Below are 26757 nucleotides of genomic sequence, written 5' to 3' on the forward strand. Positions count from 1 at the left end.
ACAAATACATTATTTCTTTTTTATATATATAAATTTATTTATTTGTTTGTTTCTATTTTTGGCTATGTTGGGCCTTTGTTGCTGTGCGTGGGCTTTCTCTAGTTGGCGGCGAGCGGGCTCTGCTTTTGTGGTGCACGGGCTTCTTACTGCGGTGGCTTCTCTTGTTGCAGAGAACGGACTCTTAGGCGCGCGGGCATCATTAGTTGTGGCACGTGGACTCAGTAGTTGTGGTTCGTGGGCTCTAGAGCACAGGCTCAACAGTTGTGGTGCACGGGCTTAGCTGCTCCACGGCATGTGGGATCTTCCTGGACCAGGGCTTGAAACTGTGTCCCTTGAATTGGCAGGCAGACTCTTAACCACTGCACCACCAGGGAAGCCCCAGCAGATACATTATTTCTTTACACTAAATTTAGGTGAAGAAGTAATCTTTTCTGCAGAGAATAGAAAGTAAACGTTAATTGCTCATTTTAAATGATTTCTAGCCATCCTTTCTGCATCTCTTACAGTTGTATTTTGAGAAAGTGTTCAGTGTGGAAAAATACTAATAAAGAATGAAAATGTAATGGTTTTTAAGATTTTACCCACTGTTTTTGCAGAGAAATTTTCTAGGGTCTTGGTGGAGCAGCAGCAGGACCGAGCCCGGAGAGAGCAAGAAAGGATTCGTCTCTTTTCTGCAGACCCTTTTGATCTTGAAGCTCAGGCAAAGATAGAAGAAGATATAAGGTAATGACTCCTTTGCCCAAAGAGCAAGATTTAGAGAATCTAGGGTTCCCAAACTCCAGGTGATCTTGTATTTGTTGGGCATCTGCTTTGAGGTAGATTCCTTATTTTGCATCTGAGGTAGTAGCTTCAGTCTTCTAGTTTATTCTCTCCTCTTCCATTTTCCTTGCATTTTGATTCAACATTACAAAAATACAGCTACCTAATTTAATGACTTTCTAAAATTTTGATAAAGACTCCCTGACTAGCCCACAGCACATTATTAAGGCAACTCCAGGTAGATGACCCCAGGACTGAGCAGAAGCCCCCAGTTTGGTGAGACTACTAGGCTGGCTACTCAAACTGATTGGGCACGCTTTCCTTAGACATAATGCATGAGCCCTGATTAAATCCAGGGCTTGGACATGACTGAATTGGAGAAAACTGTACAAAGAGGAACCTTATAGTCCTAAGTCCGGTCTCCTTCCACAGTTCTTGTACTGGGCTCAGCAGATAAACTGACTGCAGGACTGGTTTCTAGCTCCAGATTCTCTAGTGCTATGGTTCTCACCTGGGGCAGCATTAAAGTCATATGAGAAGCTTTTAAAAATGCAGGTGCTCAGGCTTTACTCCCAAATCTGATGAATCAGAATCTTAAGGAGTGGGACTTCCCTGGTGGCGCAGTGGTTAAGAATCTGCCTGCCAATGCAAGGGACACGGGTTCAAGTCCTGGTCCGCGAAGATCCCACATGCCGCAGAGCAAATAAGCACATGTGCCACAACTCCTGAAACCCGCACACCTAGAACCTGTGCTCCACAACAAGGGAAGCCACCGCGATGAGAAGCCCTCGCACCGCAACGGAGAGTATCCCCCGCTCGCCGCATCTAGAGAAAGCCCTCACACAGCAACGAAGACCCAACGCAGCCATAAATAAATAGATAGATAGAATCTTAAGGGGTGGGGCCTAAGCACATACAAGGATACTAGTGCCAACCTTGGTTCCCTTACTAGTCACAAGCAAGAAGCTGTTCAGTCCGTCCCTTTGAATAAAAGAACAGTTGCTTTCCGCCATTCCAGATTTGGTTTATTGCTAGTTGTGAAGGGCTTAGTATAACTAAGAACAATAACTGTAAGGCTACTCCTTTTAGGGGCCTGATCATCATCTTTGGTTACTTAAATGAAGCCTAACTTGGTCATTATATTACACTGTTAACTTGGAAGTCAAATAAAGGGTTTCTTATTTCTCTGAGTACATTTGAAATCAGAGAAATGTAAATACACCAGAATCAATTGATAGCCCTAAGCCGTTCACTTGTGTTCTTGTCTGTATAGTGTTCCCATTAATTGTATTGGATACTAATAACTATCTTTGAGAAACATCCCGCTAGTTAAATCTATGCAGAGAAATGGGAAGATATTTGTGTTTTCTGAACTAGACCGCATTGCAGCTATAAGTGAGCCTGACATAACTCTCAAGAACAGTTGCATTCAAGCCAGGAAGCAGGAGGGGTGGGCGGGGCAGTGGGGAGGCATCATAGCCAAACCATGACACCGAGCTATTGGAAGAGAGGTGAAACGAGGCACATCCATAGGCTCGTGTTTCTTCCCAGGGGTGAGGTAGGGGAACTGGGACAATGCATGTGTTCTTTTAGAGGAGAAAACCTTGTGCCTGTAAAGTGACATAGAGCCCAGGATAGCCAAAGTAACTGGTATTATTTCAGATGATTTTTTGCTGAAATGTATCTTGGTTGGAATCAAAGTAAGGTCAGGAGTGCACAACTAATTTTAGGTTATTTTTAAATTTAATAATGTGACCTAGGAGAAAAGCTGTGTAATTGTATAGAATGCCTATAGCAGTTTTATTTGATACGCTACACCAGTGATTACACAGGGTATGTGTACACTGAGGTATATAGTAGCTCGCATATTTGCCGGGCTAAATTAAACAAGTTTACCTTTGACTTTCTGAAAAATTTAATATTTTATTATAGACTGGCTGATAAAGCCATCAATACAATTGGGCTAGAGTATTATTACAGAAGGGACCGGCGCTACAGTTTAGAATAGAGGTCAGCAAACTTTTTCCATAAGGAGCCAGGTAGTGAATATTTTAGGCTTTGCCGGCCATGCAGTCTCTGTCGGTAGCACTCAGTTCTGCCAGTGCAGTGTGAAAGCAGCTATGTGAACGGTGTGGATGTGTTCCCATAAACAAACAGTGGGCTGTAGTTTGCCAGCCTCTGGCTTACAGCTGTAGTTGATCCCACCTTGGACCCTGTTCTGTAATTGTCTCAGTCTTCAGCAAAGTTGCCTGGCCCCAGCTGTAGTTTAAATTAATGTTTGTAGTGTTTTGATGATGTTTCTAGAAGAGTTGGGGAGGAAGACATGAGATGCTGGAGTAAGCTGGAACTCCGTTTTATGTGCTTTTCTCACGTAAGAATTAGAATATATTCGATTTTGAAGAAATATTTTGATGGACCAGGTGAACTATGACGCATGTGTGTGTGTATAGTTTTCTAAGTGACAGCCAGGTAGTTAGATATTTTTGAGCGTCTGCTCTTACCTTAGCATTGTGTACTAGATGCTTTATACCTCTCAGCGATCCTATGATAGAAATTATTGTTCTCGTTTTACAGATTAGAAACTAATCTAATTTTGTACAGATTTGGAAATTAAGCAGCAGATGTAACACAAGCAGTTGAAACATCTGTATATTATATTTGCAAACTATTTTTAATGCAGTGGACATAGAAAATGTACCCAGATACCCAGTAAATCCTCAGTTTAAATTGGAGCATTGATGAAATTCTAACATTCTACAGGATAAAAAGTGTTGTGACCCTTACTCTCCAGAAGTTTGTTTTCCTGTTTCTGAGCTTGTAAAAGGAACATAATTGTTTTTACATGAAGGTGATTTGTATGCCTTTAGATTTTCTGCCCATTATATATCTCACTTCCTCCTGCTAAATCACATATTTCAGGATAGAGCACCAATTTCCATTTCCACGACTCAGCCGCTATAGTTGGAGGAAAAGATATGTACAGGTCTGTTTTTAATATTGTGACTTTGAAACAGATTGCTCTTCATGGAAATAATGCTTTTATTGTGCCTGGTTTTGGTTTGTTACAGGCAACAGAACATTGAGGAAAACATGACAATAGCTATGGAAGAAGCTCCGGAAAGTTTTGGCCAAGTAGTGATGCTTTATATTAACTGCAAAGTGAATGGACATCCTGTGAAAGCCTTTGTTGACTCAGGTGATGTCTCCATCTTTTGTGTCTTTGTCTCTACATCCAACGTTCTGACCTGACACAGGGAGAAGGGGAGACTGGTGTCCGTTAAAGATGGCAGTAGTCCTTTGGACAGCTAACTAACAAGCCCAAGGGTTATTGTTTCACTTGCCAATCTTTTCTTTGTAATAGGTTTTTCTTTAATTATTTCTTAACCAGTTTTGTATTTTGCAGTGTCTTCCTTTATCTTCCTACCTCCCCTTATTTGGCATCCTAATTTCTAGGATACCTCTATAAGAAACGGGAGTAAATGGGTTTAGAATAAGGAGCTATAAGAAGGAGGTGTGTAGGGCTTCCCTGGTGGCGCAGTGGTTGAGAGTCCGCCTGCCGATGCAGGGGACATGGGTTTGTGCCCCGGTCCAGGAAGATCCCACATGCCGCGGAGCGGCTGGGCCCGTGAGCCGTGGCCGCTGAGCCTGCGCTTCCGGAGCCTGTGCTCCGCAACGGGAGAGGCCACAGCAGTGAGAGGCCCGCGTACCACAAAAAAAATATATATATATAGAAGGAGGTGTGTAGGGTAGAGGTCAAACAGATATTTCAGCTTGGTCTGTGTGCCAGCACTCTACCAGGAGCTGTGAGGAGTATAAGGGTGTATGGGGCATGGTTCTTGCCCTTAAAGAACTTACCAGCCAGGTCAGGAGACGAGAGTTCCCCACTTGAGCATTCAGATAATGCCTGTACTAACTGGCACCTTTTCTCTTAATAACAACACTTTGCTGTTTAGTAAGACCACACAGGGCAGCACCATGTGAGTGTAATCGAGTGGTCTTGTGCCTTCATTCTAGGTATCTCTCTTGAGGCCGTGAGATAACGAGTGTGTTCCTAGAGAAGTAAAAACCCCTGCTCAAGTAGGTTTTCTTCCACTCGTTCATCCACAAATACCTGAGCACATACTAGGTTTCAACTGTTAAGAGTTTGTGTCCTGAGATGCATATGTTCCTGGGAGGAGTAAATCTGCTGATTATTTACTGTTGAGTGCTATGTGCAGGACCTTGTGCTGAGTGCTTGGGGGTAAGACTGGAGCTTCATAGGGCTCCTATGAGTGAGAGATAAATTCATAAGAGACCCTGATATAACACTCAGCATTTATTGAGCCCTTACTATGTGCCAAGCACCATGCTAGGTGCTTAGTATATCATCTTCAATTTTATTTAATCCTCAGACTATCCCTATGAGCTGTGTTCTGTTATCCCTGTTTTACAGATGAGGAAACTTAGATATAAAGGGGGGAAGTCACTCTTCCAGGTATTCAAAGTTCATGAGCAGTAGGCTTTGGATTCAGCCCCAGATCTATCAGAACTCTTAACCACTGTGCAAAAATCAGATGTGTGTTGGATGAACATAAAGACCACATTCTCACTCTGACTGGGTTGCTCAGGCGTGGCTTCTCCAAAGAGAGGGCATTTGAACTGAGCTGTCTCCATGGGTAGAGGATTGGAGCTTTGACCTGAGTCTTAAGAAAAGGCAGGAGAGCAATGAAAGGGACCCTTCTCATCCTGGGTTTGCAGACTTTACACCAATAACTAGCTTATGAGGAGTAGAGTGAGGAAGGGGGGAAGAAAAGAATTGCCTTCCCAAATTCCCTTTTCCTTCATTATTTCTGGGCCTTCTTGACTCTAACCTTCCTCAAATGCCAAGAGGTTTATGTGCCCATAAAGTGTAAGTTATCTGTGAGTAATATGAACAGGAAGTGTTGAAATTGAATGAGAGGAGAGATCACTGGGAGAGGACAGTCAGCTGGGGAGGAGATGGGTCTTGAGCTGGGCCTTAAAGCATAAGTAGAGTTCAGAGAAAGCGAAAGTAGAGGAAGGGGCACTCTACAGGAGGGTCAGAGTGAGTAAGAGACAAAGGAGACACCTTCCTCTGCGTAAAGTGGAAGGTTTACAGCAGTCAGGCTGTAAGGCTGGTATCTGAGGCCGTTTGGGCTGCCATAACAACACCGTAAACCGGGTGGCTTATAAACAACACAGATTTATTTCCCGGTTGTGGAGGCTGAGAAGTCCAAGATCAAGATGCTGGCAGAGGGACTTCCCTGGCGGTCCAGCGGTTAAGACTCCGCGCTTCCAGTGCAGGTGCGGGTTTGATCCCTGGTGGGGGAGCTAAGATCCCACATGCTGTGCAGCGCAGCCCAAAAAAAAAAGGTGCTGGCAAATTGGGTACCTGATGCCTAGTTCATAGATGAACATCTTCTCCCTGTGTCCTCACATGGTGGGAGGGGAGAGGGAGCTCTCTGGGGTCTCCTTTATAAAGGCACTAAATCCCATTCATGAGGGTTCCACACTCATGACCTAATTAATCACCTTCCAAAGGCCCCACTTCCTAATATCATCACATTGGGAATTAGGTTTCAACCTGAATTTTGGAGGGACACAAACATTCAGTCTGTAGCAGCTGGAAATAGTTGGACCAGGGGGAGGTGGGATCTGAGGCTGTGGTGATGTGGGTTTGAAGATCTTATAAAGAGTAGGAACCTTTGAGGACCTTTGAGCAGATGAATAAGGGATCTGAAGAAGGTGGTATTTTAAGAAGATTGAAGGCAGTGGCAGTTCTGGAGTATTCTGTACCCCTAAAGATCAGAACTATTTCCTTGCTTTAAACTGTATATCCACAGAAAGGATTGGAAACCAGAGAAGTTGTCCACTAGCTAGAGGGATAGAGTGTGAGCCAGGTTGACTGCTATGGTTAGAAGAAGAAAGGTCAGAAATTGCCCAGAATTTATTAACAGGATTGGAACTGAGTTTGAGAGTTGGGAGAAGGCTATAAGAAGAGGGGTCGAAAGTGAACAATTGCCTCTGTTTTATGGTTGTAAGAAAAAGGATTCCTTTGGCAAAGAGAGAAATCCGAAGTGAGAATTATTTGGGGAGAAAGAGTATTTATACCTATTGGCTTTGAGATAGACATGTCCAAACACACAGGAATGTGGAACTAGATTCTGTGGGAGAGATTAGGACCCTAGGTAAAGATTAGAGAAGTGTCTGTCTGCTGCACAGGCTGACTCCAGCTCTGTGGGTGAGTGTATGTAACCAGGAGAGAAAAGACCTTAGTGCTTCTTCCTGATAGGAAAGAGGGTCTGATTGTTGGAGCAGAGAATGGAGAGTTCAGTTACAGTTTTTTGAGAGACTGCATGATGTATTTTTTAACTGGTAAATTAGAGTGTCCCAGAGTTTGAAATAAAAATAACTTGGTAAGATGTTTAGAGATACTCAGTGAAAACTGATCTGAGGGTGCAGTAGTGCTTAATTGAGTGTTTCCATCTGTAGACATAGTTTGACTTTTTGGAGATCCTTTCCACGTAGTTTTGCTTTCTGTGTTTAAAGTTTTAAAATATCATTTAATTATTACATTTAAATAATGTTATTTCCCTCAATGTGAAGTTTCTACACTGTGTTTCAGATTGCAATGTAAAACTGAAAGTTGAACTAAGTGTAGCAGGAAGCCCGCTAGGTAGGAAAAATCGTACACAGACAGAAGCTTGGGAGTATACTTGCTTTCTGCCCTGTTCTTAGTGCTGCATTTTTTTATCTTCCCACACATGTGGATTTTATCTTTGTTATCTGATGTTTCCCTCCACCTCCAGGTGCCCAGATGACCATTATGAGCCAAGCTTGTGCAGAAAGGTGTAATATAATGAGGCTGGTGGACCGTCGGTGGGCAGGGATCGCCAAAGGAGTGGGCACCCAGAAGATTATTGGAAGGGTACATCTAGGTGAGTGCAGGCCACTGGGAGTCTTTGTAGGGTAGTGGACTTTAAAAATTCCTTTTGGATAGGGGCATCTGATCCAGCACGCCCAGTCCCTAGCAATTTTAAATCCTATAGTCTATCAGAGTTATAATGTAACATCGTTTAGCTGGTTACAAAAAAACACCAGTCCCCTGTGTACTTCTGTTTACTGTTGGAGTGAGGCGGTAGTCACCTGGCTGAGCAGAGTGCAGGAGAAGGAGCACCGAGGTGCAGTTGTGCCTCCACAGCCCTTCACCACTGCTCCTGCTTTGGTCTCCCTCCACCCCCGTTTGCAGAGGTACTTGTTTCAACCAACTCATCAGCCTCTTGGGATAAAAAGGGTTGCTGCTTAGTTTTCCTTAGTGTCATCTGCTTTCTAGTTCCAAAATTGTGTTTCAGTTATCTCTTCCATTATTTTTGGGCTTAGTAATCTGTACATTTTAAAAGAAAAACAACTTTTTATTGTGGTTTTTTTTTAGGAGTAAGTTAAGTTAAATACATGTGTTCAGTCCTTCGTCTTTAATCAGAATTGTTCTTCTCTTTGTTTTTTTCTTTCATTATCCATTTAATTAGTTGCTCATTGTAGAGAATTTTGAAAGTATAGAAATGTGAAAAGAAGCAAAATTAATTCTTTTAGGTGAGAATCCATCAGTAGTAGCATTTGGACATCTCTCTTTCTGGCATTGTTTTCTTGTAAAAGGGGATCATATAATACTATATAGAATTTTTATACTTTGCTTTAAGAAAAAGTAAGACCATTTTCCAAATGCCATTATAAATTTTATAAGCATCACTTAAGTAAATGCATAGCATTTTGTTGTATGGGTTTAATGGTCAACCTTTGGGATATATTTTTCCCCTAATATTTTGTCATTGTAACATGGAAGTGCATTTTTGTGCAAACTGATTTTTTTTTCCCTTAGTTAAAATTCCCATAAGTGAACCTACTAAATCCAAGATTATGAATACCCTTTAAGGCTCTTGATATTGTTAACTGGTACCAATCTAGTTTCTCCAGCACTGATTGAACATTCACGTTAATTTCCTTATACAATCAAGTATTCTTAGTTTTACCCCTTTAATTTGCAGATAAAAAGGTGGTTTTTTTTTTACTGTAAATGACTTTTCTTTCATTGCAAGTGGTAGTTTTTCTACCTGTTTTCCTCTTCATATCTGTTTCATTTTTCCTGGTTTAATACATTTGTCTATTATTAGAAGTCTCCGTGTTTTCTATTATTGATTTTCTATAGAATAAGGATAGTTTAAATACCTCTTATGTGCTTTCTTACACACAATAGGACTGAAATTGGGTAAGAATACCACAAACCAGTTGCTTCAGAGTCTGAGTTCTTAGATTTCTCATGGTTTTTAGTGAGAAGATAATAGGAGACAAAAAATACCAGTCCCTTGTGTCCTTCTTTTGGTTGCACAGGTTGTACCATTTTGCAACTTTGGCTATGATAGGTATCAAGAAAACCTTATAACAGTAAGGGTAGTCTAAGTAAAGGAGAGCTACACCATGGATAGGAAGTTTCAATATGTTGGAGGTGGTAGTTCTCCCATGTTCGTCAACAGAGTCGTTGTAATAAATTTAAAACCCCAATAAATTGTTTTGTTTTGTTCGTGAGACTTGATGTGTTAATTTTAAATTTTATGTAGGCCCTTTATGGCAGGAGTAGTCAAGATACTCTGGAATAACTTCCCCTTCTAGATAATATCAAGACCAAAGGACTAGAACAGAAACAGACCCATGCTTAACATGAACCTTGATAAATGAGAGGGGAAGTCTTATGGAGCAGTGGGAAAGTTTTAGGAAATGTGCTAGGACGATTGGGTATCCATGGGGAAAAAATGAATTGGAAATGGGACCCTGTCTCACATCACACACAAATGTCAATTCAAGGTTGATTAAAGGCCTGGATGTGCAAGGCAAAGTCAGGCTTTTAGAAGAAAATATAGGAGAATGTCTTGTGTAGGGAAGGGGTTCTTTAAAAGATACGAAGGAAATTATTTGATAAATACAGCCGATTAAGAACTTTTCATCAAGCACATCTTAAAGGAAGTGAACAAACACAAACTAGGAAAGAACTTAATAACATGTATAACTAATAAAGGATTCATATTTAGAATATATATGTATTCTGTATGTTTGTGTATCCTCCGACTCAGTAAGAAAAACTGGTATGTAAAAAATTGCAGAAACATTTGAACAAGCACTTTAAGAGGAAACTCAAATGGTTAATAAGTGTGAAAAACTGCTTTATCTCATTAATCAGGGAAATAGAAAATTACTTGCCAGATTTTAAATCTAATAATATTGAGTGTTGGGAGAAAGTGGAACAATGGGAACTTTCCAAAAACCCCTGGAAACATTTTGGAAAATAATTCAGCATCAAGTAGAGCTGAGCTAATATCCCCTAGAGCCCTGGATGTTTTTAGAGTATGTTTTTAGAGTATGTTTTTAGAGTATACCTTAGAGACACTCATGGCACACAGGAGACAAGTGCAAGAGTGCTCACGTTAGCATTGCTTACAACGGCAGAAACTGGAAGCAACCCAAATATCCCGTAGCAGCAGAATGGATAGATAAATCAGTGGTGGTGTCTGAAACATTACAGTACTCACTCTTAGGGGTGGTATAAACGAAAGAAATATAGTCACGTGCACCCACAGGAATAAAATATCTCGAAGTATCTTTTGGGTAAAAGAAGCAAGTCATAGTTCAAAACCACAAAACTAACCAAAATGTTGCTTAGAAATCATAGAAAAATGGTAAGAAAAGATGGGAATGATTAACATAAAAACCAAGATAGTTGGGAGGGTTGGAGGAGGCAAAGAATAAGCTATGATCAGTAGGACATACAGGAAACTTCTTAGTTTTCTGTTTCTTAACCTGGGAAGTAGATGCATGGGTATTTGTTTTATTATGCTTTATACTATATATATACAGTGTGTATATATATATATATATATTTCATATACTTTTCTGCTCGTAAGACATAGTTAATGACAAAGTCATCTTTTTTAAAAAAAACATCTTAATGAAATAAGAGGAGTAATTGAGGAAAGAGGCAAGGCAGGAGACTTCAAGCAAAGAAACTTGGTTATAACAGGCAGTAATAAAAACAGTTTACTTCTTGGAGCTTAATTTAAAAGGTTTAAAGTGTACTGATTTTATTTTCCTTTTAGAAAGTCTTTTGTAAGTGTACAGGAAGCAGGTGGTTAATATTGGAGGAATTGGTCTTGGTTGTTTTTTTTTTTAATTCTTAATGCCAGCTTTCCTCACCAGCTGAGCGTGTATCATATATCAAGCCAGGTCTTGTGGGCAGTAGTTCTACCCAATCCACTTTAGGAGCTGGTGCCTTCATTGGCTTTTAACCTGATTATTGGTCTTACTGGATTTTCATCCTTAACTCACTTGTTTGCATGCTTTGGCTTGACTTTGACTGATTGCAGGAAGAAAGACACAGAATGATAGATACATTTCCAGACCTTCGCTGGAAAAATCAGTAACCTCTTCCTTTCTTCATGTGCTTTAGCTCAGGTTCAAATTGAAGGAGATTTCCTGGCGTGTTCCTTCTCTATACTTGAGGAACAGCCCATGGACATGCTTTTGGGACTGGACATGCTGAAACGGCATCAGGTAATTAAGAGCTTCACTTTCTTTTTGCGTTGGCTTTTTGTGTGTTAAATGGTTATTCCATCATGGTTGTATATACTGGAAAATTAAGAAGCATGACTTCAAACCTGGAAAGGTCCTTAATTGGTGATGTTGTCATACAAGGTTTGAAATTCTGTATCAGTAGAAATAGAACCTTTTTGTGAAATCTTTCTGAATCTGTTGAATCTTGCCATCTGTTTTGAGACTATACTGGACAATTTGGTTCCCTTGTGTAATTTTTAGTTTCTGATTAGAACTCAAGTCATTTTTTTAAAACATTTTTTTAAAAATATTTATTTATTTGGCTGCTCTGGGTCTTAGCTGTGGCATGCGGGATCTTCGCTGCCAAGTGCGGGATCTTTTGATTGTGGCATGCGGGATCTGGTTCCCAGATCAGGGCTTGAACGCAGGCCTCCTGCATTGGGAGTGCAGAGTCTTAACCACTGGACCACCAGGGAAGTGCCTCAAGTAATTTTTTGATGGGTTTGTAGGGAGATGTACATAATACACAATGATGATTTTACTGCTAGCCTAAGTTTAGTAAATCCTTAGTAGCTGGTCAGACAATACTTGGGGAGAAGAGCTTCGAGATTAAGGAAGAAGTTGTACATAAGATGTTGGGAATGGAAATGTTTATTTAGTACAGGGAGAATGATTTATAAATATTTTCATTTGCAGTGATTTTTATATTTCCATTCCGAAGCTTAATAATTTGTTTAAAGATAAACTTCACTCATTGAAGAAGCAATTATTGTGCTCTTGGGTAGTAAAAATTTTCCCAATAAGGTTTCATATCTAGTCAACATTTTTATGTCACTAATATTCTTTTTTTTCTTTTTTAAATTGGAGTATAGTTGATTTACAATGTTGTGTTAGTTTCAGCTGTCTACTCTTTTTTAGATTCTCTTCCCATGTAGGTCATTACAGAGTATTGATTAGAAATCCCTGTGCTGTACAGTAGGTTCTTATTAGTTATCTATCTTATCGATATATATAGGTCATTACAGAGTATTGAATAGAAATCCCTGTGCTATACAGGTTCTTATTAGTTATCTATCTTATCAATATATATAGGTCATTACAGAGTATTGAATAGAATTTCCTGTGCTATACAGTAGGTTCTTATTAGTTATCTATCTTATCGATATATATATATAGTAGTGTGTATATGTCAATCCCAATCTCCCAATTTATCCCTCCCACCCTTTTCCCCTTGGAAACCATGAGTTTGTTTTCTACATCTGTGACTCAGTTTCTGTTTTATAAATAGGTTCATCTGTATCATTTTTTTTAGATTCCACATATACGCAGTATCATATATTTGTTTTTCTCTGACTTACTTCACTCAGTATGACAATCCCTAGGTCCATCCACATCACTGAAAATGGCAGCATTTCGTTCTTTTTTATGGCTGAGTAATATAAAACTATGGAACACTTCACGAATTTGCGTTTCATCCTTGCGCAGGGGCCATGCTAATCTCTGCGTCGTCCCAGTTTTAGTATATGTGCTGCCTAAGCAAGCGCACTAATACTCTTTCTTAAATGTTTCGTGTTAAATTCCCATTGAAATATATTGATATTCCAATCAAGGTGCACAGTTTTAAGTAGAAGGAATGAGCGAATGCACATATAAATGAAACCTGATTTATTAGCTTGTTGCTAATCTTTCCCTATTTATTTATTTATCGCTATTTTTAAGTCATGGTATAGACTAGCAGTCTCCAGCTTTACGAATTCAAAATATATGTGTGTAACTGTCCTATATTAAGTAATTATAAAAATATACTGATGGGCTTCCCTGGTGGCGCAGTGGTTGAGAGTCCGCCTGCCGATGCAGGGGACGCGGGTTCGTGCCCTGGTCCGGGAAGATCCCACATGCCGCGGAGCGGCTGGGCCCGTGAGCCATGGCCGCTGAGCCTGCGCGTCCGGAGCCTGTGCTCCGCAACGGGAGAGGCCACAACAGTGAGAGGCCCGCGTACCGCAAAAAAAATAAAAAATAAAAATAAATAAATAAATATATATGTATATGTATATATATACACATATATATATACCGAAAAAGAGGATCGCATAAGTATGAAATACAGAATACTTTTGTAGAGCTCGTCTGGTCCATATATCACTTTTGAGACCATTGGCATAGACTTTAAATATAAGCTGTACTTTATCCACTAAGCAAGAAGCAAAAATGTAGACCTATATAAATGGTATGTCTCAGTTTTAGTTTTTAAAAGGTCACTGATACGTTTCTAAAAGGCGTGGCTGCTGATTATGGCGTGTGCAGTTTTCCAAATTTTGTACAATGACTATGTATCACATTTGAATTCAGACATGAACAATTGCTGTGTTTGACAAAGAAGTGTAAACTGTATCCCATAAAGATCATTCTGCTGTACAGTTTAAATATTAAAAAAGATTCTGGGGCTTCCCTGGTGGCGCAGTGGTTAAGAATCCGCCTGCCAATTCAGGGGACACGGGTTTGAGCCCTGATCTGGGAAGATCCCACATGCCGTGCAGTAACTAAGCCCATGCGCCACAGCTACTGAGCCTGCTCTCTAGAGCCCTCGCACCACAACTACTGAGCCCACGTGTGACAACTACTGGAGCCCGTGCTCCGCAACAAGAGAAGCCACTGCAATGAGAAGCCTACGCACCACAGCGAAGAGTAGCCCCTGCTTGCCGCAAGTAGAGAAAGTCAGTGCGCAGCAACGAAGACCTAACGCAGCCAAAAACAAATAAATAAATTGAATAGATATTTTAAATATATATATAGATATAGATTCTAAACTAACAATGTTACATAGCTTAAAGTTTAAATACTTTAGATAAAATTGGTTTTTTGAGCCATCTCTGTCAGTGTTGCTCTTTGTGAATGGAGTTTTAAATTCAAGATCATAATTTTCCTGCATCGTGTTCTATCTGCTATCATCAGTGTTTGATTTCTTTTTCTAAGTGTTCCATTGACCTCAAGAAAAATGTACTCGTGATCGGCACCACAGGCTCAAAGACCACCTTCCTTCCTGAGGGGGAGTTACCAGAGTGTGCCCGGTTGGCATATGGGGCCGGGCGAGAGGAAGTACGGCCAGAGGAGATTGCAGACCAAGAATTAGCAGAAGCCCTTCAAAAATCTGTAGAGGATGCAGGTATTTGGAGTGGCCAGGCTCTTAAATAATACTCGTTATTGGTGGGTGAGCCAGGGAAGTTGGAGCTTCAAAGGGGAATAGGGACCTTTCCAGTCGTAATCAGTCTCATCATCCTGTTGTAGGTATGTTCCTTGTCTTCTTACTGCCTCTTCCCATCTCTAAATACAGTACAGAAAACCTCCCGTGTTTCAGTAGATCCAGAAATAGCAGTCCATTGCTGTGTGCAAGATAGAGTGGGGAGTTCTTTGCTTAGGCACATTTTGGTGGGATTCCTAAAGAATCTTGTCTTTTTTTTTTTTTTTCTTGAAGAAAATTGTAACAGTAAGCAGAAACTTCCTTTTGAGTTCAACATTTCCTGGAAATTTTCTTGTTTTCTTAGGCCCATTTATTTTGGAGGATGACATTGTGTCTGTGACTAAGCAGCACTAAGCTTTTTAATATCTACTGAAAGTGCTGCCACCGAAATGAAGCTACGTAATACTTTTTTTCCCTAAGTCTCAGTTGTAGCTTCTTTAATTCTAAAGATCAAACCAAGTTTTCTGGGTAAAATGGAGGGACACAGTTATGCCGAAATCCCACTTCTGTGGATAAATTTTCCCCATCTGTTACAGAACAGTGACTTGAATATATTTTCTAGAAGCTAAAGAGAATTAACTTTTAAGTTTGAGTTATTTTAAAGTCTTGAGCTGTAATTCTTCATTAGTGACTAATATCACACATTGCATTTGCTGATATAGTAAAATGTATTAGAGCTACAAGTTCAGGGAATAGCTTTCTCCTAAGGACAAAAAAGATAAGAGCTTTAACAATGAGCAGCCAGATTTTGCCAGCGTGTATCACCAGAGAACATCCGGTGGTCTAGCCTTGAGATTCTTTAGAATGAGCGTGAGTAGCAGATGGAGTTTCCAAGCCGGCTTTGTTCAGAATCTGCGCCACCACCACCTTTTGGCTCAGTTTTACATATGAAGTACAGTTTGGGTTGTGATTTAAGTATTTGGTAGGAAGGGGAGAATTTTGAACAACCAGACAGAGAAAGACTAAATTAATAGTTTTAACCTTACCCGCAAGGCAAGCTTGAATGAGTTTGACATATCTACTTAGAAGGTTTTACTTCTTGTTTTGTTTCGTTTTGTTTAGTAACTTGTCAGCTTAGTCATAATACTATACATTAATAAAATGAGGGTATGTTATCATTTTGTGAAACCTCTGTTGTTCCCCCCACAGTTCTGGTGCTTTTACTTGAGAAACACTAGCTGATGGTAGCAGTGCTTTATAACCTACTGACAGTTACCCTCTTTGAGTAATTACTTTCTTTTAATAAAAAGTTGAAGAGATTAAAATAGAAACCACAGATGTTTTCAGCCATAGTGAAGGAGGTGTACCAGTTTTAAAGGATTAAAAGGAAGTGGCTCTTTACCCATGTGACCTTTTGTTACTGACAGTGTATGTATGGCTTGCGCTAATTTTTGTAATGTTTAGTGAGGTAATTCTTCAACATCAGATTCTATTTGTTTGGAACATCAGCTTCCCACTATTATCAAAATCACCTACCCCTAGACATAGTAGGTGAATGTATTTTTGCTAAAAACTGTCTCTTTGGTGGATACTCTATAGCAGAATATCTTTATCTTTTCTATTGATTAAAAAATAATTCAAAAAAGTAATAATTCAGAGTATTTTAAAAAATAAGGTAAGCCAGGATAAGTAATCATGTTTGGTTTGTTTTTCTTCTAAAAATAAATCTCAACTGAAAAAGAAACTTTGAAAGTTTCTATAATATGTGTTTGCTCACCTTGACTCCATAAGATTTCCATATCGTGTAATTCTGTCTATGGATCTACTTTTTTTTCACCTATTTCACATGTTTGCCCATGAATTCTCTGTGTAGGTGTGTAAAATTAATTTCTTTCCAAGTTCTGTTGAAAATCTGTTGAAGTTGACACATTGCTTTATGTATTGTGAGAGAATTAAAGCAACCAGCAAATCTTTTTGATGTCCAAACTACAGGAGCGTTCCCCCACTTTGACTCTACCAGTTCCTGATCTTAAAGATGGCAAAGGAGTGGAGACTATAACCCTGCATGCTGTGTGGTTTGCATTGTTAACCCAAGGTTTGCTTGTCTGTTTCCTAATTCAAACAGAGCGTCAGAAGCCATGATGCATGTAGTGTGTGTGTACTGCAGCTGGAGTGGGCCCCAGACCAGGTATTTATAGACACCACGTTAAGCCTTCCACCCAGTCATCGTCTGTGGTCTGAAAGACTTCGTATCCTCAGCAGTTCTAGAATTTAGCTTCTGTCATTCACCATTTCACCTTGTTTAATCTGGTTACAACTAGCCTGTATGTGTATTTGTATGTTGGCATACATACATATCTAAGCATGGTTTCCTATTTAAAATTTTATCAGTCATTAGAACAGTTCGAGGGGGAAAAAACCCCAGCGAAAACAAATGACCACTGTGAATATCAAATCAAGAATATTAGCATCACAGCACTTTGTTGGTGGAGATGACTGTGTTATTAGGGATTTTGTAAGTCCCTTTCTTCTGAAAAACTGACAGTGTATTTTTCACATTACTGCACACAACTACCAGCATTATAGAGGGGCTGAAATTTTCATTCTGTTGAAGAAGAAATGGAAACAGGCCAGGTGACTTGGCCATTGTCACAGAGTCAATAACATAGGACTGAAGTTCAATCTTCCAACAAGAGCTGAAACTTTGCTTTTCCCTCTCTCCCTAGCCTGACAGTTTTCCACAGGAGGCTCTTTGCTTCCATCTCCCTGTATGCAGATATGATAAATGTCAGCCTGAGTGCACTGACTTGTCTGTTAAAAGAAGGAAAAGTGGTCTTTTTAGACTCTACCAACCTAGGACTTTATAGGGGTTTGCAGGCTGGTTGTAATTAGATATATAGCATTTAATTGCTTCTTTCTTTCATTTTCCTTGTAAGGATGGGTTAAAAGCAGCCATCTTTAATTATTAATGTCCGTTGACCTCATCCTCTTCTCCTGTCCTATAGTACTGACCCAGTCCTCCCCTACATTTAGGACTTAGGCCAGTGAAACTGACCATCTCAGCTACAGGAGGACTATATGCTGCTTTCATAGTGAGTACGGAGTACTTTGAGGTCATGTTCACCTTCACCTCCCCCAGCTGTTATAACTGACATACCGTTGCCAGAAGGCCATTACCTTTGCCCACCTCTGTGCTGCTAATAACATGGATATTTGACTACAGTGCATCTTTGTGTTCTCATTAACTCGAAATTGAACCTCTTTCAGAGTCAGCCTTAGAGATTGATAAATAAAACTGATAACTGTGTTTCTAGACTCTAGTGAATATAGTTTGCACTGAGATATATGCTGTTTTCCTGTTTATCCCTAAACTATAAGATTATTTCACAAGAAGTCAGTAACTTCCTGACATAGTGCTTTATCTTTTCAAGCTGTTAACCTGTGTTGGATTAGAATGATTTAGAGCCTTTTGAATCATAACTGCATTGCTTCATGACTTCTTAAGTCATGAAGCAGTTGAGTTGCATCTGTCCTAATAGTTTGTATTGTGATGTCATTTTTTGTTACCAGCCTTTGACTTTTAATTAACAATCTTGTAATAATTGCATAGAGGTCAATTTTTAATTGGATTAGTGGCAAAAGGAGAGTTGGAACTGATGTTTAATGACATCATGATGTTTGCATTGAGGTGTGGTATTTAATCCTTCCATTTTTTATGAGTGGTCAGTAAGTTGCAGTGGATCTAAATTGTTATTGCTTATTGGAAAACTTATGAACTACATCCCTCCACTGCCCTCCCCTGCCCACATTTCCCTGCCCTTAAAGTACTTAAATATTCTCACTTAGTTGTTGCTGTGATAAAGTAACTGATAATCCTTTTTAAAGTTGCATTATTTGGTAAGATAATAATTGGGATTTAATCTGTTTGATCTTTAGCGCTTTTTTTTGTTCTGAGTCAAGCTCATATAGTTTTTGGAATGTTTGGATAGAAATAAATAGAATGTTTGCTTCTCTGTCTTCTGAAGGTCCCTGAGTAGTATCACATTCTTATTTCTCTTTATAATTCCTGCTCTGTCTCAGATATACCTGCTTTAGACTTCTCAGTGTTCACATTTGACACTCTGAAAGAGAATTGGCACAAGAATCATTCTAGTACTGAAATCCTCAAGATTGTATTGTGCTTTTAAGAATCGCCTGAGGAACTTACTGAAAATACAAATTCCTGGGTTTATCCCAAGGATGGTATCCAGAATCTGCATGCTTAGGAAACATCCCAGGTGATTTTAGGGCAAGTGATAGAGAAAACACACTTGGAGAAAATATTCTAGAGTTCTGAACCCACTGAGAATAAAGATACGTAAATGTCCTTCAGTCTTGAGCACTAACTCAGCCCTTATGTGGTACTTAAATTAAAATATTGAATTACAGTACACATATTTTGTTAAGAACATGCCTACCTCTTATCCTGATGCTATGATGTTAAATTGTCCACCACGATGAGAATGGTTCTTGTATAAAGTCTATAAAGATAAGACAAACCCCAGTTTAAGGACCTGATTTTGTTCTGTCCTGTTTAGATTTGTGTTCTCTGATAATTTAGTGGACTTTGTAACCTGCTAATTAATCTTTTTTCCTTTGACTGTTGTTCTATGTAGAGAAAAGCGGTAAAGAAACTACCTCACTGGGAATGTCATCATTACCAACTTCAGATGGATTTAACCATCAAGCCCATCCTTCAGGACAGAGTCCTGAGATTGGTAATCCTTCACGTCTTGCTCACTCTGTCTCTGCTTCAGTCTGCCCTGTTGAGCCCAGCGACCCAGACAGCATTGAACCTAAAGCTCTGAAGGCTTTGAAGGCTTCAGCTGAATTCCAGGTAACCTGTGAAAAGAAAGAACATCTTCCTCTACAGGATCTTTCTGATTGTGCTTCTTCAGCAGACAGTGCTCCAGCAGACCAGAGGCCAGCTATGCCTTTGCAGAATTCACTCGAAGAAGCCATTGTTGCAGGTAATCTAGAGAAATCTGCTGAAAGAAGCACCCAGGGCCTCACATCTCATCTCCACACCAGACAGGAAGTTAGTTTATCTGTCACTGGGATGGAAGAACCACAGAGGCTTAAAGATGAAAAGGGTTGGCATCCAGAATATCAGGACCTGAGTCAAGCGAGTGGCCTTCAGCAGCATGAAGAACCGAGGACTGGACAGCATGAGGTTATACGGCAGAATGCTCCCCATGACCGAGCACGTCTCTGTAACACAGGGGACCTTGAACTTCTTGGAGAAAGGCAACAGGATCAACAAAGAAGTATTGGTTCGGAAGCTACAATGGAAGGAGACAGGCTAGAGCAGACTGTGGACCTTTTGGGTACAGAGAAAAATATTCTACCTTCAGGGTGCTTTGGCTGCTCAAGTTCAGAAACACTTATGGAAGTAGATATAGTTGAACAGTCCCTAGCTGCTGTGCTCAATTCAGCAGGTGGTCAGAATACCAGTGTCAAGAACATCGGTGCATCTGATCTCACCTTAGATAATCCCTTGATGGAAGTAGAAACATCAAAATGTAACCCTTCCTCTGAAATTTTGAGTAATTCCATTTCCACTCAGGATTTACAGCTTCCAGAAAGTAATGTTGAAATGTCTGGAACAAGTAAAGAATACGGGAGTTGCCCCTCCTCTTTAGTAAGTCTCTGTGGCAGTTGTCAGCCATCCATAGAGTCCACAGAGGAATCTTGCTCATCTGTAACGGCAGCCTTGAAGGAACTTCATGAACTTTTGGTCATTAGTAGTAAACCAGCTTCAGAAAACACATCGGAAGAAGTTATCTGTCAATCAGAGACAGTAACTGAGGGCCAAACAGGTATTAAGGACCCTTCTGAGAGATGGACCCAAAATGAGCATCTTACAGCTACCCAGAGCAAACACTGTTCACAGGTCTCCTTTCATCAGGCCACATCTGTAACAGTGAAGACAGAAGAATTAACATACACTTCAACTGACGCTGGAGTAGAAGATGAAGAAAATATTAACTTCAGGGGTCCAGGTGATGGCGTATTAACTGATAGGGAAGGTGTCCCCAAGTCTAAGGAGTCAGTAAATGAGAGCAGTTCTGTCACTGTAGCCTCAGCTGAAACGTCCAATCAACTACATTGCACCTTTGGTGCAGAAATTTCACCCAGACTTTTAGCAGGTGAGGAGGATGCACTCAATCAGACTTCTGAGCACACTGAGTCCTTGTCATCCAGTTTCATATTGGTTAAAGATTTGGGCCAGGGCACACGGAATCCAGTGACAGACAGGCCTGAGACTAGAGAAAATGTCTGTTCTGAAGCTGCAGGGCCACTTCTAGAATTCGTACCACCTACCAGCCAGCCATCATCAAGTCCCTCCTTTCTTGCACCATTAATTTTTCCTGCTGCGGACATTGACCGGATTCTCCGTGCCGGCTTTACTTTGCAGGAAGCTCTTGGGGCTTTGCATCGAGTTGGTGGAAATGCAGACCTTGCACTTCTTGTTTTGCTAGCAAAGAACATTGTAGTTCCTACATAACCATGGAAACGTGGGCTAGACCATACTCCATTCCCTTACAAAAAGCTATATATTTACACATACACACTCACCACATATACAGTATATGTAGAAACCTGCAAGCAGAATGTTGAGCCAGATTTTTTTTAAAGATTTTTTTCGGCCAAAGTAATTTATGATCTCTTGTCTGATGAATTTGTCTATTCTATTTGTTGAAATTTGGGCCTTTTAAAATGTATTGGCAGTATGTGCATACAGGAGCTTTTTATTAACATTAAGATGATGTATTCTGGAATGAAATTGGTGGTTTTGTGTATAGCATACCATTTTAGAATGAGAGTGAATGCTTTAAAAAGCAGAAGCCGTGAGAAGTCCCACCACCCATGCAGCTAAAAACAGATCATAATTTGGCTGTGTCTGTGCTGTAGGCAAGGTGTGGCTTGTTGACTCAATTTTTGGTTTACAAACTTGATTACATGGTTTGGTGTTTGGAATCATACTTAGTGCTTTATGTATTCTGATTCATCAGTTGTCACAGGAAATTGAAGAATATCTCCTAGAGTGGTATGTTTTTATTCGTGTGGTTAGGACTTGACATTTTAATGGGATGAGTTGGGAGGGTTTAAAACTTGGGCTGCTTTGTACATCACAGGCTGCTGCATGGATTGCCAGATACCTTGGGTGGGATACTGTGAGGGAGTTAACATTAGCGCGAACCATGGTGCTACCCAGATTTAAAAAAAAGAAAGAAAAAACTGTAATTCCATTTGCAAATGTCATGGTGATGTTTCAAGAACTGTGAGTGAAAAATAATGGCCTAAACACTGGAGTTAACTAGTGACTGGGTTTGGTAGCATCTCACTGATCACAGCTCAACCCTTAGTGACTAATGATGAGCTTATGTTCAGCTAGTGGGTTGGTTGCCAGCAGTTTACTTCCTTTCCAAACTCATCTTCTTCTAGGAGGTTCTTCTAAAGCTCAGTTTGAGCTGTGATCTGAGTGAAATATTCAAGTGTGATAAATAACCTTGTCACTGGTTTATCTTGGTGCTTGGAATGGTCAGTGTATTTGGTGAGTGTCTTTCGTGGCAGTGGAAATAGTAATTGGAGTTTCTGACTCAAGTGGCCTTGGTAGAGTTTTCCATCCTTTTCTTTCCTCAGGAGTTTCTTTTTTTAAGCAAGGTTTCGTCATATTTGTGTTTACACATGTCAAGTTAGAGTGGGGCATAGTATATAGATGTATTTATTGTGGCCTTTTTTTATATGAGGACTAGCCCTTGGAAATCACTGTCCTGTGGGCCCCACTGTGCAATAATTCTACTGGGTAGATTTTAGATACTTTTTTTCGTGGAAAATAAACCCTCTTAAGTACCTAGCAGGAATCTGAAATCTTGGTTTTATTGAAGAGAATTTTGAGAATGATAATTCCCTATTCCAGGTTATAATTTGCAATGTGTTTGGAACAGAAGCTTCAAAAGGGTGATTTGTGAACTTTTAACTTTAAGTGATTTTTGTCTGAAGTCTTACTCTCTTTAAAAGCTTATTCTTTCTGTCAAAATTCACGTCATTGAGCACAATCAAAATGGAGGCTCATATCTCAGGAGTTTTAAAATGTTTGATTTGGGGGCACTTAGACATTTCTTTTACCCTATTCCATGTTCTTTCTTTTAGCTGCGAGGTTCGTATGTGTGTTAGGAGCCTGAGTGATATGATGGAAAGTTGCATAGATTCCTCATGACCCTCTGAAGTTAGGGAATGGTTGACAGAAAGAGTTGTAGTTTACTGTGTTCAGAAGGGCGCTCAGAACAGGTTAGCCAGATTGTCTTTAAAGTGTTCTTTTAGACGATCATGTGCTGTAGATCCTTTTGCCTGCCCTACACCAAAGATGTAAGATGCACTAGGAACCTGCTTATAGGATTTCTGTCAACCGACTCTCAGAGCTGTGACTGTAATTAAGTAGTGGTGCTATGATTGAAGCAAAATTTAGTAGCAATGCAATGGGCCCCTGATTTGCGTTATGGGTATGCTGGGGAATTTATTCTAAGCTTATAAATCTTTAGGGTCACAAAGTGGGGTGAGTCTATGACAGTAGACTCTTCCAAAAAGGCCTTCTGTATGAAGATGGGCCTCAGAGGTTTTTTGTACTAGCAGTTCCTCTGACTACCGTTCAGAGGCTTGGCCACTGAATTTTCACAGTGTGGAGATTTGGGAGTCAGTCCCAGGTGGGATATAGAATATCAATCTGGAAAAGGTTTCATTACGATAGCTTTTATTGTATGTATATGTATATTTATTTCTAGGAGAAAATTGGATAGGCCTATCGTTGTACATGTATTCTTATTAGGAATACTTTGAGCTTAACCCACTTGCCAAATATGCTTGTCCTTTTTCATCATTTATCTTTCAACTTATAATTGCTTTTGATTTTTTTTTTTTTTTTTTTTTTGCAGTATGCGGGCCTCTCACTGCTGTGGCCTCTCCCGTTGTGGAGCGCAGGCTCAGCGGCCACGGCTCACGGGCCCAGCCGCTCCGCGGCATGTGGGATCTTCCCGGACTGGGGCACGAACCTGTGTCCCCTGCATGGGCAGGCGGACTCTCAACCACTGCGCCACCAGGGAAGCCCTGCTTTTGATTTTTTAAATCTTCCTGTCCATCGTTTGTATGAAAGTAAAGTTGTTGACATTGTCAAGATTTTAAATCATTTTTAAATTTAGCAGTTGTAAAACACAAAAGGAATTCAGGAACATGACACTAGTGAACCTTCATTTTCAATTTTTATTCAAAGTGCAGAAATTAGAGATTAACTTCTCCAAGGATAGGATAAAATCATTGTGAACTCCTCTGGTTGCCAACAGAACTGATAATGGCCAGCCGTAACCAGTAATGGGCTGCTTTACTGGATAGCTCCTTTGCCATAACCGGTAATGGACAGCCTTGTGGTCAGCACGTACCTCCAAGGGTGGTATCTGTTTATTCACCAAAGAGAGGAGAAGATTTACCTATATGACTTCTGCAGTTTCCCTTTAGTTGGTTCCTGTGTATAAGAATGTGCTTGGTAACCAGACAGCTATACCTAGGCTATAGATTTTGCCGTTGCAGCTGGTAAGAATTATTTCCACTCGTACCTCTTTAGGCATCCAGACATCAGCCAGTAGCCTTCATCCCACAGTTTGGGCTTTAGCTATTAACATATAAAGATTACCAGTTGCAAAGGGAACTACATAGATGGTGAGTGTGTATGAAAACTGTCCTGCCTTGCAGCCTACAGAACTTTCCAGAGCTCCTTGTCTCCATATATACTGAAGGGAGACACACACCTTGTATTTTTTCCCAGAGCATTTCTCCAGTAAGAGAGTTACATGGAAAGATATATGAGACTTTGTGTCACTGATTCTGTGATAACCAGCTAAGGTGGAATCTGCCTGTTTTTCCCTTAGCACAGCTTACTATCCCTAGTAAAAGCCATAAAAATTTCGTTGGTTTAACCATCAGTTCATGTGTATATATACATGTGTGATAGACAGATATCCTACAGTTAATTTTACATATATTAAAAAGCAAACAATTTTTATATCTACAGATGTAGTCTTCAGTTACGATGGTTTTTATGTATATAAAAAACAGCCTTGCAAGTAACTGGCCAGAAGAGTTGCAGTACATTCTGATTTCCTTTTCCTATCTCTTTGCCACCTGCAGAGAGTATAAGCAGGATAATTGAACTGCTGCATATTTCAAACTAGTTATCAGTGGTGACGTATCACAAGAGAAGCTAACTGGATTATGCGTTCTCTAGCACAGATACCAAAAAGCCAAATATCTCCTTTGAATTTGGTGACTTAGTGTAGTCCACGGCTGAACTAGAAAGAGACAGAGTTCTCAAGAGTTCCCTTCCTAGAAGATGAATGTTAACTTAGTTCTGTAAGATAAAAATAGCTTTCTTTTTGAAAGATTTAAAAATGCCAATTCCTGTTAACAAAAAAGTAAATTCAAAGCATGTCCTTGAGAACCAGAAATGTAAAATCATGGCTCAAATTCTCTACCTTTGTGGTCCCTCGGTAGATGTTACTAGGAGTTCATGGAGTAAATCAAAGAACTTAGGGGAGGAACCTTTGATATGCTTGATTTTCTCTTGTGCCTTAGTTTCTCCAAATAGCAGAGGCATCAAATTTGGGTGGGGAATAAAAGTGGAAGGAGGGGGGCAGCAGGGAAGTCTGAAAATGGCTCTCCTGGAGATAGGCATGCGTGGAGTGGTCCTAAGGCTCACCTTTATTGTTGGTTGAGAATTATTCTGCACCAAATCGTTAGATTTCCCCAGGTAGAAGGATTATGACACGGCTTTTTTGTATCAGGTATACCCCCAAAAATGGTTTCTAAGCGTTTATTATGTTCTTTGTGGCACTGTCAGTATTGTGGTGAAGGCAGAGCAGAAGTTCAAGAAAATCTTATATTACAGGGAATGTTTACTCTCTTGAAGGCTATGCAGTTTGAATCTTTGAATAAGAGTTCATTATTCATTCAAACATTAAGTGCCTGTGTGCCAGGTACTGGGGAGCACTGGGGATACAGGAGTGACTAAAACAGACTGGAAGCTGCTCTTGTGAAGCCTTCAGTCTAGTAAAGAGACATGAAACAAATTTTAGCTTCAAGTGCAACATCTATTTTTGCCTATTAGCATCATTTATTTTAAAAGTCATATTAGGATGATTTGGTTCAAATTCAGAGAAAACTGGGAAAATCAGGCTCAAAATGGAATTAGATGCTGTGAACCTAAAACTGCTCTAAAAAAAATATTTTTTAAAAAGTGGAATCGGAGAAACCAACAAAAAATGTTCTAACATTTGGTAAAACACTTGAAGAGATCAAGGATTCAGAAATTAACGTATACTGTTGGTGGAGGGGGAATTAGGCAGGATAGAAGTGCAAGTGCAAGTAAATGGAAGATGACCTAATATGCACCAGTGACAGTCAACTTTTCCTTCCATCAGGACCTCCTTCCATGCAGGATAGAAATACGGAGTGTGCTGCGGCATCCTTCCCACTCCCCCTCTGAGCACGGCTGCTCTGGAATACTAACCATCTGGGCCAACAGGACTTAGCAGAGGATTCTGGGGGATTTGCTGTTTTAAAGCAGCTGAGTGCAAGATGTGAAAATAGGAATCAAGAGCAGAAAATGTAGCAAGCAGTGGTTCGGGGACTGGATGGTGGGCAAAATTTATTTACAAGAAGATTCAAGGCTCTACCTAATGCTTCTACAGGACAGCTTCATCAAAAGGACATTCTTTAACCCATTATTGAAAACATCACCGTGTATGTAGTAATCCTGAAGGATACAGGTAGAATTTCTGGACCTTAACTGCTAGTGACTTCTGAGGTTTACAGTTAGAAAACTCTCACAGGTTTATCTGTTATGTATCGGTGATTGGTAATCTAGACCCTCTGGGGGCTGTGAAAGGTGAGAGGATATAGCAGATAAGATTCAGAGCACAATCTTAGGGAATGAAAGCTACAGAGAAAATGGTGCAAGGGCATAGGAGTTAGAGGATATTTCTTTTACCTAAAAAAAGTTAAGCAAACTACAGAAGACTTGGGGTGGGGGTGTGGAATACAAAATTAGAATAATTTTTACAGAATTATATTTCTTTGAATACGTACCATAGGAAGGTTTTCATTAGCTGACTTGGGGAAGGGGCATGCTGGTATAT

The 26757-nt window shown here is 40.0% G+C and overlaps 1 protein-coding gene and 1 non-coding gene across 6 annotated transcripts in view; one reads left to right on the plus strand and one right to left on the minus strand.

Annotated features, from left to right (window-relative positions):
• The window catches only part of LOC132427427 (protein DDI1 homolog 2), a 36061-nt gene extending 14278 nt beyond the window's left edge, over positions 1-21783 (plus strand). For 2 of the 5 annotated variants that reach the window (XM_060014894.1, XM_060014912.1), the window contains 5 exons: positions 597-723; positions 3828-3955; positions 7566-7694; positions 11249-11352; positions 14326-16649. In XM_060014894.1, coding sequence (XP_059870877.1) covers positions 597-723; positions 3828-3955; positions 7566-7694; positions 11249-11352; positions 14326-14544 — 707 coding nt within the window. In that variant the 3' untranslated portion in view covers positions 14545-16649. The other 3 variants (XM_060014902.1, XM_060014921.2, XM_060014876.1) reach the window with 3 other exon arrangements.
• Positions 12793-12896, minus strand: LOC132416186 (U6 spliceosomal RNA). Its single transcript, XR_009517483.1, has one exon. It is a non-coding gene; the product is annotated as a U6 spliceosomal RNA (small nuclear RNA).
• Positions 21784-26757: the final 4974 nt, after the last annotated feature.

This window comes from Delphinus delphis, chromosome 1 (genome assembly GCF_949987515.2).
Source record: "Delphinus delphis chromosome 1, mDelDel1.2, whole genome shotgun sequence".
NCBI classification, from domain to species: domain Eukaryota; kingdom Metazoa; phylum Chordata; class Mammalia; order Artiodactyla; family Delphinidae; genus Delphinus; species Delphinus delphis.